This window comes from Pristis pectinata, chromosome X (assembly GCF_009764475.1).
Source record: "Pristis pectinata isolate sPriPec2 chromosome X, sPriPec2.1.pri, whole genome shotgun sequence".
Lineage (NCBI taxonomy): Eukaryota > Metazoa > Chordata > Chondrichthyes > Rhinopristiformes > Pristidae > Pristis > Pristis pectinata.
The window spans coordinates 4,633,329-4,646,372 of record NC_067450.1 but is presented as its reverse complement, the minus strand read 5'-3'; the positions used below and the strand labels follow the sequence as shown (position 1 = coordinate 4,646,372).

The 13,044-nt window shown below is 46.6% G+C and overlaps 1 protein-coding gene across 14 annotated transcripts in view; it reads right to left on the bottom strand.

Annotated features, from left to right (window-relative positions):
- LOC127567065 (tensin-2-like) overlaps positions 1–13,044 on the bottom strand; it is a 190,163-nt gene that overhangs the window by 97,582 nt on the left and 79,537 nt on the right. For all 14 annotated transcript variants that reach the window (XM_052009740.1, XM_052009741.1, XM_052009743.1 and 11 more), the window contains one exon: positions 10,953–10,990. In XM_052009740.1, the coding sequence (XP_051865700.1) occupies positions 10,953–10,990 (38 nt within the window). The remainder of the gene's footprint in view (positions 1–10,952; positions 10,991–13,044) is intronic.

Below are 13,044 nucleotides of genomic sequence, written 5' to 3'. Positions count from 1 at the left end.
CATCTTCTCACCCCCATCACCCTCTATTCCCCCCAAACTATCTTCCCAAGTCAAGCTCAGTGCAAAGCCAATTACAATTGGCAGAGAGATTCTGAAATAGGACAGGTACTAAGCAAGTTAGCTACACTTTGTGGCAGCCTCCCAATCCAACTCTGCCATGAAAGCAAACATCTGTCGAGCATTAAGACAAAAGGTTAACCCTCTGAATGTCTAGCAGTTGAGCTTGTATACTCCCTCCTTGCAAGTCAGCCCTAGGATCCAAAGATTAACACACTACTGGTAAAGGGGAAATTAGCCCTTTGGGGCAACATTATGTTCCCATCCTACGGTCTCAGAGTGTCCTGTTAACTGAACAGAAAGTGGCATTTATCACATCCAACCATGAGGAGGAGGAGGAAGATTTTTGGAACAATGCGCACAAATGGGGCATTTTCAATGCATTGAACTGTTTGTGAGTAAAAGCAAGGGTCCTAAGGGCACTCCTCTCCAACAACACCCAGTAAAACAGAGTCAACAGTCATCCTGATTCCCATCACCAGCAAGCTCTCTGTTCCCAACACACTGCTTGCTACCAAATCCATTGACCTCCAGCATCAAGTATTCTTTGAAACTCCAGCAACATTTGCTGCATTTTCTCAGAAAAATGCAATGCCCATAAGGAGCCATTCTTTTGCCTTTTTAGCTGAGTTATCAAGGCAGGGCCATTTTAAAGAGTAATTATTAATTTTATAATCTGAGGGTGTGTTGTCCAAAGTCATTGACACAGGAATGGGGGAAATATATCAGCAGAACAGGATGCACCTGTAACAAGAATCCTTCAGCTCTTTGACAACCAACCACTGTCTCACACAGGAGATGGACAAAGGCAGGTTGCTCACTGCTGCAGATGGGCAGGGTGCCACATCTGCACAGGACCCAGTAACGATGGAACAGGACGGACAGCACTTCCTAGCATGCGGTTCAAGGACTCAAATGTGAATGCCATGAAGTATTCCCTCCTTGGCCTCACCACTAACGTCATCAAACACAGGGTCAAACTTGACAGCAGAAGAGTCACTTCTGTCGACAAACTACACTTATAGGCTATTGTTCTGTAGCACGTTGCTAACATTTGAAGGTTCAAAAGCCCACAGCTTTGAGTGTTACCTGCTACTCCACAGCAAGACTATACCCAGAGGATGTAGAAAATGTGTCAAGGATATTGTCAAAGCCTCCTTGGGGGAAAAAAATTAACATCCTCATCAACTCATGGGAATCCCCGGCCCATAAACACTCAAAATGGAGAAGGGTATACTGGATAGAAGAGAACTTCAAACCCATTCACAGGAGCACAGTGAAGCCCAGTGCAAGCAGCGGAAGGAGCGCATCAACTCCCAAACCACCTGCCCGCCTCATCAAGTGCCTCCTGCCCTGTCTGTTGTAGGGACTATGGGTCCCACATTCATCAGCTACCTCAGAACTGGCCAAAGTTATCCTTGATTGCGAGGGACTGCCTTAAAAGGATACCCATAGTACTACAGCTGAGATCTCATCTGATCCTTGTCCTAATTTTCACTTGCCCAGCTTTCAGCAGGAGTCAGCGGACAGTGGTGAGGAGCTGGAATTACATGGAATTTACAAAGTGGGAATGTACTGCAGCAGTCAGTTTCCCCAAAACACCACAGATCTTTGCAGCACCTCAGCCAATGATCCCGGCTCTGACCACAAGATGGCAGATTCAAGATGACTGCAACTTCAGGAGGACTTGTGCCTCTGCGAAAGCAATAGGTACCGTGCTCCTCAGAGAAGCACTGAGCTCAGTACCTCATAATGAGCAAAATTAGACTTACGTTTTTTTTAAAACATAAAAGGTCACTAACTTTTTGAGAGTGGCAGCTTTTGGCTTTGTTTCATCCAACCTTTATCTTGGCTTTTCTTGTCCAGCTGACCTCAATGCATAATGAAGTGGCTGTAAGGGCAGGGCTGAAGGACAACAGTTCTCCAATCAATCAGATATGCCACTCCAGATCCACCAACGACTCTTGAAATGGCCTAGCAGGCCTCTCAGTTGTTATCACCACCTTCTTGATAGGCAATAAAACAATGCCAAGATCCCAAATTAAAAACCTGGGAAGCCAGTTTGAAGGATGAGCTGATCATTTTGGGACAGCACAGTGCTGCAGCAGGTAGAGCTGCTGTCTCAACTCCAATGACCCATGTTCAATGTGACCTCTGGTCCTGTCTGTGTGGAGTATGCACGGTGTGGGTTGGTAGGTTAATTGGCTGCTGTAAATTGCCCCTAGTGTATAAGTGACTGGTAGATTTGGGGGGGTGGGGGTGAGTTGATGGGGATGTGGGGAGAATAAAATGGGATTCGAGTAGGATTAGTGTAAATAGGTACTTGATAGTGTGAACTTGGTGGGATAAAAGGCCTACTTCTGTGCTGTACGATTGTGACGTTTCGAATGGCAAAACGTTGTTTATTTGCAGGACCTGATAGCATTGGTCAACGTGTTGTCTACACTGCCCTAATCACACGGCACAGGGGAACACAATGTACTTGCCAGATCAGTAGCTGGGATGACTGGAGAGAGATTTAGCAGACTGGGTCTATACTCTTTATAGTTTAGAAGAATGAGAAGTGATCTCACTGAAATAGCCTACTCCTGCCTCTATTTTTTATGTTCATATGTTCAACTGAGAAAGAAATTTTCCAACAGGACCCCAAAATATAAGAAATTTTAACTCAGTGGGCAACATTTTTAAACTAGAATAAAACCAAAAGGTGCTGGAAACACTCAGCAGGTCAGGCAGCATCTGTGGAGAGCGAAACAGAGTTAAAGTTTCAGGTCAAAGACCCTTCATTTTCTGTTTTCACTCCAGACTTCCAGCATCTGCAGGGTTTTGATTTACCCTTACTTTTTAAACTGGAAACTGCTTAATTCTTTCCTTTTCTGTTTGGCCTCACCTTCAGCTGCAGAGATTTCTGGTTTCTCCCAAAAGGTGCAAGTCATGTCTTTCTGCTCTGCATTTCACAACTCCTACATTCTTTTGCTTACACTTTTTGTCTATGTTCTCACTCTCTAACTGCTCCCATTCACTCAATGAACAGATAACTTTGTTTACAGTTTATCCGAATGGATGCCCCGATTTTACCCTATCAGAGATATCACCCACCCTCGCTGCAATTTAACAAGCTTCTTTTGTCCCTTTCCCAGTTCTGACAGAGGATCTTCAACCTGAAATGTTGACTCTTTCTCTTGCCACAGATGTGGCCTGACCTGCTGAGCTCTTCCAACATTTTCTGTTTTTATCTTAGGTTTTCCAGCATCGACAATGTTTTTGATTTTGATTTACTTGATGAATTTGCAACTGACACAGACACAACAAGCCAAATGGCCTCCTGTGTCATAGAGTTTCTATGATTCCACGACTTATGCATTCTAAGAGTTCACAGTAACGATCTGTTCTGTGTCCCTTACACTATGCTACTGTATAATACCATAGTAGTTCTGTTATTGGACTAGTATTCAGCAATCTGGAGACTTGAGTTCAAATTCCAACAAAGCAGCTGAGGAATTTAAATTCATTTATTTAAATAAATTTGGAATTAAAAAGCTAGCATCAATAATTATGCTGAAATGTAAAGGCTCTGAAAAGCCACGATACTAAATGTATTTTAAATTCCTCTCTTTGCTAATTTACTGGCATTATTAACTTATTTGGAATACATGGGTAAGAACAGAACAGAGAGGAATTCCAGATGAATGCCAGGACTATCGTGATCTGTGGTTGTAACTCAAGAGGTCAGTCTGATCGTTGTGTTCTGCACAGCAAGATCCCACGGGTGGCAAGAAGGTGGCTAGCTAACTCATTTTGATTTAAAAATAGCCGTGGTGGTTAATGAGGGATAACTGTTGTCCAAGATACAAGAACATAAGAAATAGGAGCTGGAGGAGGCCATTCAGCCCCTTGAGCCTGCTTCACAATTCAACAAGATAGGGACTCCCGAGCCTAGGAAAACAGCCTCTCGGCACAGGGGGGAGGGCATGGCTTTTTCCTGCTTCTCTATTGGTACGATGGGGTGTTCAGTTTCAATGGGACAGCACAAAGCAAGCGGATCGGCCAAGAGATCAGCACTCCTGACAATGCTGCCTCAGGTTCTCAGTTTGGTATGTTTGGATATATAAGATGTAATCTAATCTTCCAAAATGAATTATAACCTCTGAGAAAGCCTGTGAGAAACAGGTAATACTTAAAAAACAACATTCTTTGAAAATGTGGTTTGCTTTCACCATACCACAGCTGGAGGTGCCTGAAGGAATAGGCTGGGCCTGGAAACCAAATGATCTCCTCTCTCCTCGGTATTCTGCAACCTGGCTCTTTCTTCTCCATCAGCAGCTGGGCTTATTCACTTTGGACACGCACAGCTTGACATTTCCAGAATTCCCAGGGGCAGAGCAAGATTCTTGAACCAGGGCCATGACTGGATCAGTGGGAAAGTGGGGAGAGTTCCAAGGGATGGGTCATCAACCTTCCCTCAAGGCAGCAGCTATAATGTGCACAGAATTATCAGTGTAAACATCAGTTTCCTCTCCCCCGCCCCCCAAAAATGGTTGGCAGGCCTGGGTGCCTTATGACTGCAGGCCATTCCTGCAGCTATAAGGAGCCCAGCTGGGAGGGAGGGAGGGGTGTGTGTGCGTGAGATCTGCATCACTATACCACCTGTCACATCCAGTTAAGGATGCCCTAATGTGGTTGACACCCATTGGAGTACTTTGCAAGTGTAATTCCAGTTATAATCATGACAACATGGCAGCCAGTTTGCACATAGCAGGATCCACATGCAGCAATATGACCCAGATCATGCGTTTTACAGACCAGGGCACTAAGCTCAGTAGAGTCCAACTGAACTTCATCCCAGAGACACTGATGGGGACAAAACAGAAGGGTGCATTTCTCCACCCCACCAGAGAAGTTGTTTGGCTCCAATTACAATTTACTCTGCCATTAAAAATTCTCCTGCACTTGATTAAACAAGCCCCAACCTTCCTTGGTGGGAGAACATCACAAGTTTATGCCCTGCGATGATCTGAAAGCCCAGCCTCTGGTCTGCTTGCTGTTTCTGGTACCACTTCTGGAGGAGCTGGGCTCCTTGGGGAGCAACCTCTGGATTTCCTGGCTTAACCACAACCACGCAGTCGCTCAGAACCTGCTGCTGGATTTACTCCATAGTAACAGAGAACAGTGATAGCCTTACCGGGATTCTTATTGCCAAATCTGAGCCAGTGCATTGAATGAATTAGCAGGGGGATCTCAGTGCAACGATGCTGCCATCCTTTGCAAAATGTGATTTGCAAGGCTGAGGAATGAACAAGAAGATTAAGCCTTTGCTTGAAGATGCAGTAATGGTTAAACCACCCATTCTTTACTCTCCAGAATGTTGCTTTTGAGTGAAACTGGAAACAGTTCAGACGGGTTATACATTCTCAGTCATTCATATGTTGTGCCCTTTTGAACTACATATCAGCAAACTCCAACATCTGGAACTGATAATCATGTTCCAATTAGAATAAGTAACCAATTAGGACTCAGGGATGATATCAGGAATGCAAAACACATTCGGACATTTGATTGATGGCTACTTGGCTAGATTTGGCTGTGTGTCGAAACTTGGAGTGCAGCAGTTTGGTTTTGATTACCATCCATGATACTTCAGTCATCTCCTGGACGTTTTAATCTCCTTCGCTCATTTTGCGCAGTTTTCTTTTTCCTCAGTGGGAGCTTTCCTCAGCCAAACACCATTAATCAACCAAGATGCAAGCTAGCAGGCTCTGCAGATATGGCTCGCCAAAGCAGACTTGGTGGCATTTGTAGGCAAGGACCTCACTCCAGATTCCTATCTTGTGAAATTCTGAGAGGGCTTAATTGGACAGATGCTCCCTGGACTGGACCAGAGCTGTTTGCTGCCTAGGCCCTGGGACATTAAACAGTGAGTTGGTTGGGAGGGTGGCAGTTGGTGAAGGAGCAAACCGCAAAGAAGATTAAGAGCAAGGAAGTTGCAGGAGAAGGCTGAAAAATCCAAGACCTCTTATTGAACTGCACCTCTGACACTTCAAGATTGCTTCCAGGGACTGAGCCGCCCCTGGGCTTGAATCGGTGTTCCTTTGCTAACATGAGCAAAAGTACAGATATAAGATTTCACTGAGATACATTTCCTGATGATTAAATCATGCACAGTTCCAAGGCTGAGTGAACATCATGAGCTCTCTGGGAGACCTTTTTGAAAACCCATTGCCAATATTCTACAGCTTATTTAATACCATCTCCTCAAACATCACAGCGAACTAGACATTGAAATCAGATAGCCACCATTCAAACTGCAGCAGGCAATAGATTCAATGGATTAAAGAATCCATTAAAAAGCAGCACAGTTGCCTTGCAAGAAGTCAGTCTACATTACGGATCTGTCTAGGGTATGTTGCACATTACCACCAAATTCATTGTGTGAAATCTAGCAATGATCATTAATTGCATTACATGCTCATCAGAGATGCTGTTTGGTAAATTCCAAATTATCATATGTAAACTGCAAGCAAAATTCAGCAACGTAAAAGGGCATTTTCCTTAATCCTTCAAAACAGCGTGAAGAGGTTCATTATCGCAATCTTAGGGAGCGGACATAGGGCTCGGTGTAACATTTCGTCTGAAAGTCAGCTTGTCTAACAGCACAGCATTCTCTCAGTACTGCATTCTCTCAGTACTGCCTGGACTTCTGTGTTTGAGTCTCTGAAGTGGGACTTGAATCCACAACCTTCTAACTCAGAAGGCGAGAGTGCCACTGAAGGAAAACACAAGACCTCCCCACAACACATATGTAAGATAAGATAAGATATCTTTATTAGTCACATGTACATCGAAACACACAGTGAAATGCACCTTTTGCGTTCAGTGTTCTGGGGGCAGTCCGCAAGTGTTGCAACACTTCCGGTGCCAACATAGCATGCCCACAGCTTCCTAACCCGTACGTCTTTGGAATGTGGGAGGAAACCAGAGCACCCGGAGGAAACCCACGCAGACACGGGGAGAACGTACAAACTCCTTAGTGGCTGGAATTGAACCTGGGTCACTGGCGCTGTAATAGCGTTATGCTAACTGCTACACTGCTTTAACTTGGGGGTAACTCAGCAGTGCCTTCAATAGCCTCCATTGCTCCTTGGGTCTAGAGGCCAGCAGGATCAGCATGGTCAATGGATGGGAATGGCTGGGATAAGTCTCCAGAGCATTGCTGCAAACAGGCTGGGAATGTAGAGGGGAGGAAAGAACACTAAACTGGACTGTATAACATTCAGAATCATAGAACGACGCAGCACAGGAGGAGACCATTTCGCCCACCTGTATTGTCTCTTTGAACAAGCAATCCAATTAGTTCCACTCCCCAAAGCCCTGCAAAGTTTTCCTCTTGAAGGTTTTATTCATTTCCCCTTTGACAGCTGCTTCCATTTTGCTCTTTGACCAAAATTATACAGTAAACTTAAAACTTTATTCCTTTAAGCAAAAAGAAATATGTATCTAAGAGAATCCTCATCAGAGCTATTAGTTCAAAGCAAGAAAGGCTTACATTTCTATAACCTCATGATGTCACAAACCATCTCAAGATCAATGGAGTACCTTACTATTCTCCCACAATTAATAATGTGATAATGACTAAGAAATTTTCTTTAATGATGGCAATGAGAGGATAAATATTGACCAAGACCCCACAGGAAACTCCCCCCACTGCTGTTCTTCAAAATAATATCCAAGAGGACAGACAGGGCCTCACATAACAGCACAGCACTCCCCCAGCACCACACTGGAGTGGTCGGCCTTGATTTTTGTACCCCAGTCTTTGGAGTGGGACTTGAACCCACAACCCTTTCTGTCTTATAAATCCCAGTTGTTGTTTTATGGGTTCCTAAGTAGATACCACGTGGAGCACCAGAGGGAAAGGGGGGGAAATAGGGGCTTGTGGGGCCAGTGTGGGTTGTGCGGGGGAAGGTGCTGTGGAAATCAGCCTCGTCAACCTACCAACAGCAGCATTAGCAGTTGACCAATAGCTCACTTTACCACAAGTGATGGAAGAAAGAAGTCAAATTAGGGAAATGAGTGACAAAGTGTCAGAAAAGTGAAAGGGGTAAAGCGATCAGCCCAGTGTTGATCACGAGGAAACCCCCAGGAAGACAGCACGTTCAAAGGTACAACCAGCTGCTCAGGATAGCAAGACTCTGCAGAACAAACTTCTGGTTTTTTTTGTTAATGAATTCTCCAAGACATTCAACTATGTCAAATCGGCAGATACTTCATCCCACTTGTTGCTCAACTCTGTTTTTATAGACAATTAGTTCCCTCCACCCCTCCCCCGTCCTTCTCTGCATTGCTGACCACTGTCTGTGGCAAATCCTCCAAGGGCCTCAAACAGGGAGGCTGCAGCAATTAAACTGCTCAGCTAATTGGCAGGCAGTCTTGGCCATGGCCAGCCTGGGAACGGGCATGCCTGATGGGATTTTGGAGGAGGGAATAATTCAGGTTTCCAACTTGCTGGTGATTGGAGATTAAATTTAAACTCCAGAGAACAGCGTGTCCTGTACAGCTTTGAAAACATGGAATTTTCACATGGTGGCAGGGGCCAAAGTTACTGCAAGCCCCTCAGTGACACTCTGCAGATCCCAGAATGTGCAGCAGCTGACTCTGAATGCTTTAAGTACTAAATATATGTATTTAGGGCCCTTATTTTAAATCTAACATCCACCCTAACATTTTTTTGTTGGCCCAGCGTCAGTTTTTGTTTGACAACACTTCCAGGAAACATTTTTACCAAGTGGAAAGTGCAGTATAAATGTGGCGAGGAGCTGATGCTCCCCTTCAGAACAAAGGATCTTTCATGGGGGTGGGGCAGACAAACAGCCCTGCACCCTCACATTCCACTGTGTCCTGTTTCCTCAGCTCTTTTAATTCATCCATCACGGGGCGTGGATGTCATTGGCGGGGCCCTGCATTTATTAGCCATCCCTAATTGCCTCTGAAGTGAGTGGATTGGTGAGTCATTTTCAAAGGGGAGCTAACAATGAACTGTTTGCTGTTGGCTGGAGTCACATACAGGCCAGACCAGGTAAAGACAGAATTTATTCCCGAAAGTGAATCAGATGAGCTTTTACAATAATTCATTTGATTACTGTCGCTAGTTTTTCTTTAAACCAGATTTGTTTAATTACTTGAATATTAATTCCCCCAGCTACTGTGGTGTGATTCAAACTCAAACATTTGGCTCAATAGTCAAGAACTCTGGAAGTAAGCCCAGTAATTTAACTTCTATGTTACTGTAGTCAATGATGAGTGCATAGTGGGACAGTGCAATTTCTGGGGCTGGGGCTTGCTTTAGCTGTGGTGCAGTGATTACACAGACTGGGATCCTTCTGGCTATATTTTGGTTTTACAAATCTAATTCCACCACCCCACACAAACTTGAAATCAACTGCACCTAAAATAATAAAACCCACTCCCATATTCAGAGGGAGGGGTTCAAAAGGGAAATTGGAGGTCAGAAATAGGAACAGGAAGAGAGTCAAGTATTTAAACCTTGGAAGAGGTGGAAGATGATAGGACTGGCAGTTAGGGGTTAAAATGTAGAACATCTGCTGGTAGGGATTCACAGGCAATCTGGTAATCTGGAAAGGGGTATATAATAAAGAAACAAGAGATAGAATCAGCAAATAAAACTCACTGCAGAAAACTCTTCAGACAAGCTGGATTTCCTGATGCACTTCTTAAAACATTTAAACTGCCTTGAACAAATCAAAAAGAAAATCAGTTGTGTTATAAACAATTAATGTGGGAACATTTGGCCATCTTTGATGTTGCCCAGCCTGAGACACGGTGCAAAAGAAAGTTTCCTGGTGATGAACTTGCTGCTGCCCTTCCTGCCCCTCTGCGGATCACCAGCTACGGCCGAGTCTGTGCAGCTGGGCTCATAGTTGTCCATGCAGTTTGGTGGCCCTGTCGTCCTTCCCATGACCCTTTGTTCCAACACACACCAAACTTCGGCTCTTACTGTAAGCAACCGATCTGCAAGCAGAGCTCAACTATCACTTTTGGCCCACAGGAGTAATGCATTTCAGTCTAGTGCTGTGTTCCAGTTTGAATTCAATGGCTGTTAGAGAGAAAATCCAGGCCAACAAGGCAAACACCACATTATTTGCCAGTTGGACATGAACGCCTAAAATGCTTAAGCAAAGTCACCTGCTTGCTGACTGGTGTTTGCCCCATGGCACTGAGCATCTGGCTTGCTATGTTGTCGCGAGGACTACAAGCACAGAAACACCCTTGCTTCCCCATGCCATTGCCAGAGCTGATGACTTGGACAGACGGGAGACTCATCACAGGCCTGAAGAAGCCACTCCAGATTAACGCCACCCATCAATCTCTACACACAATGAAAATCCCTCCCTAACCTGGTGCATTGCAAGCACATGGTCACAACAGCTGCCGAGTAAGTAGTGGACTGAAACATGATTAAGGAGAAAACAGGGAGTGAGAATATCTGAGGGTAATGAAAACAAGGAATTCTGGAAATGCTCGGCAGTTCTGGCAGCATCTGTGGAAGGAAAAACAGAGGCAATGTTTCATGTCAAAGACATTTCATCAGATGAATGTTCTGATGAAAGGTCATCAATCAGAAACATTAATCCTGTTTCTCTCTCTACAGATGCTGCCTGACCTGCTGAATGTTTCTAGTATTTCATTCTTATCTCAATATTTTTGCTTGTGGATGTCAGAGGGCAGATGTCAGATACAAGCATCTGTGACCATTTTTCAGGATTCATGGAAGAGGAAGACAGGAGTTTACTGAATTAAATCAACAAAGGCAAACTTCAGACAATTCACCCATTCAAACAGCCAACCAGGTGAGCATATTAAATAAAGCATCATCTTACCTTGGTTTCACATTTCTTGTGACTTGCTAACTTGCAGACTGGAGGAGAAAGAAAAAAAATAAAGTCAATTGTTGAGGAAATCCAGTGAGGTTCTCATTAAGATTGTAGATACTGTAATCTTTGGCCACTTTCTCAATCGTTTCTGATGTCCTGACATTACATTTATTTTATTTCAAAAATGTAATTTATTCATAATATACATAGTAAATACAATTGGAACCCGTTCATCATACCATCAATTTAATGCATTAATGCCACTCATGTTTCCTCTTTAAACAGTGTACCCATAAAGTGTTTAAGAGGCAGTTACACAGGACCTAGCCTTTCAGTGTGCAGCGGCAGCAGGACCCTAGACTTTTCAGGGGCTGCACCAAGCTTCAGTGCGTCCCTCGGCACATACTCCTGCACTCTGGAATGTGCCAGTCGGCAGCATTCTATGGGGAACATGTCCTCACAGTGGAAGACCAGCAAGTCTCTGGCAGACAGGAGCAATCACAATTCCCACCAGTTTGGATGCAAAAATTGAATCCTGCACCACATTAGTGACCCATCAGCAGAGTGTGGCTGAGCTTTAGATTTTCTGGGGACTGGGGAGAGATTAGCAAAACTTGACAGAATTTCTCGGATATCCTATAATAGTTGGTGTTATCTCAGTGGTCTTCTGCTGTTGATATATTTCTATTGAAACAATTAATAACACAGTTTCTATTTTGTGATTAACAGTATAAAAGATTGGGGAGAGTACCGGGGATGAGCCACTCGCAAGCTTGTGAATTACATGATGCAGAGGGCCACAAAGAGTGAAATAGGTCATGGCAAAACAAACAGTCGTGGTCCAGAGCTTACTGCCAAAGAGGGAGAGATGTGAGAGATGAATGTGAGTGGGTGGGAGAGAGGGGGGTGGGGGAGGGGAGGGGGAGGAGAGAGGGGGAGGAGAGAGGGGGGTGGGGGAGAGGGGTGGGGGAGAGAGACGGGGGGGAGAGAGATGGGGGGAGAGAGACAGAGAGGGGGGAGAGACAGAGAGGGGGAGAGAGAGACGGGGAGAGAGAGACAGAGGGGGGAGAGAGACGGGGGGGGAGAGACAGAGGGGGGGAGAGAGACAGAGTGGGGGGGCGGGAGAGAGACGGGGGGAGAGAGACAGAGTGGGGGGGGCGGGAGAGAGACAGGGGGAGAGAGACAGAGTGGGGGGCGGGAGAGAGACGGGGGGAGAGAGACAGAGTGGGGGGGCGGGAGAGAGACGGGGGGGAGAGAGACAGAGTGGGGGGGCGGGAGAGAGACGGGGGGGAGAGAGACAGATTGGGGTGCGGGAGAGAGACGGGGGGAGAGAGACAGAGTGGGGGGCGGGAGAGAGACGGGGGGGAGAGAGACAGAGTGGGGGGGCGGGAGAGAGACGGGGGGAGAGAGAGAGTGGGGGGCGGGAGAGAGATGGGGGGAGAGAGACAGAGTGGGGGGGCGGGAGAGAGACGGGGGGGAGAGAGACAGAGTGGGGGGGCGGGAGAGAGATGGGGGGAGAGAGACAGAGAGGGGGGAGAGACAGAGAGGGGGGAGAGAGAGACGGGGAGAGAGAGACAGAGGGGGGGAGAGAGACGGGGGGGAGAGACAGAGGGGGGGAGAGAGACAGAGTGGGGGGGCGGGGGAGAGACGGGGGGGAGAGAGACAGAGTGGGGGGCGGGAGAGAGACGGGGGGAGAGAGACAGAATGGGGGGGCGGGAGAGAGACGGGGGGGAGAGAGACAGAGTGGGGGGGCGGGAGAGAGACGGGGGGAGAGAGACAGAGTGGGGGGGCGGGAGAGAGACGGGGGGGAGAGAGACAGAGTAGGGGGGCGGGAGAGAGACGGGGGGAGAGAGACAGAGTGGGGGGCGGGAGAGAGACGGGGGGGAGAGAGACAGAGTGGGGGGGCGGGAGAGAGACGGGGGGGAGAGAGAGAGTGGGGGGCGGGAGAGAGACGGGGGGGAGAGAGACAGAGTGGGGGGGCGGGAGAGAGACGGGGGGAGAGAGACAGAGTGGGGGGGCGGGAGAGAGACGGGGGGGAGAGAGACAGAGTGGGGGGCGGGAGAGAGACAGAGAGGGAGACAGAGAAAGTGGGAGGAGC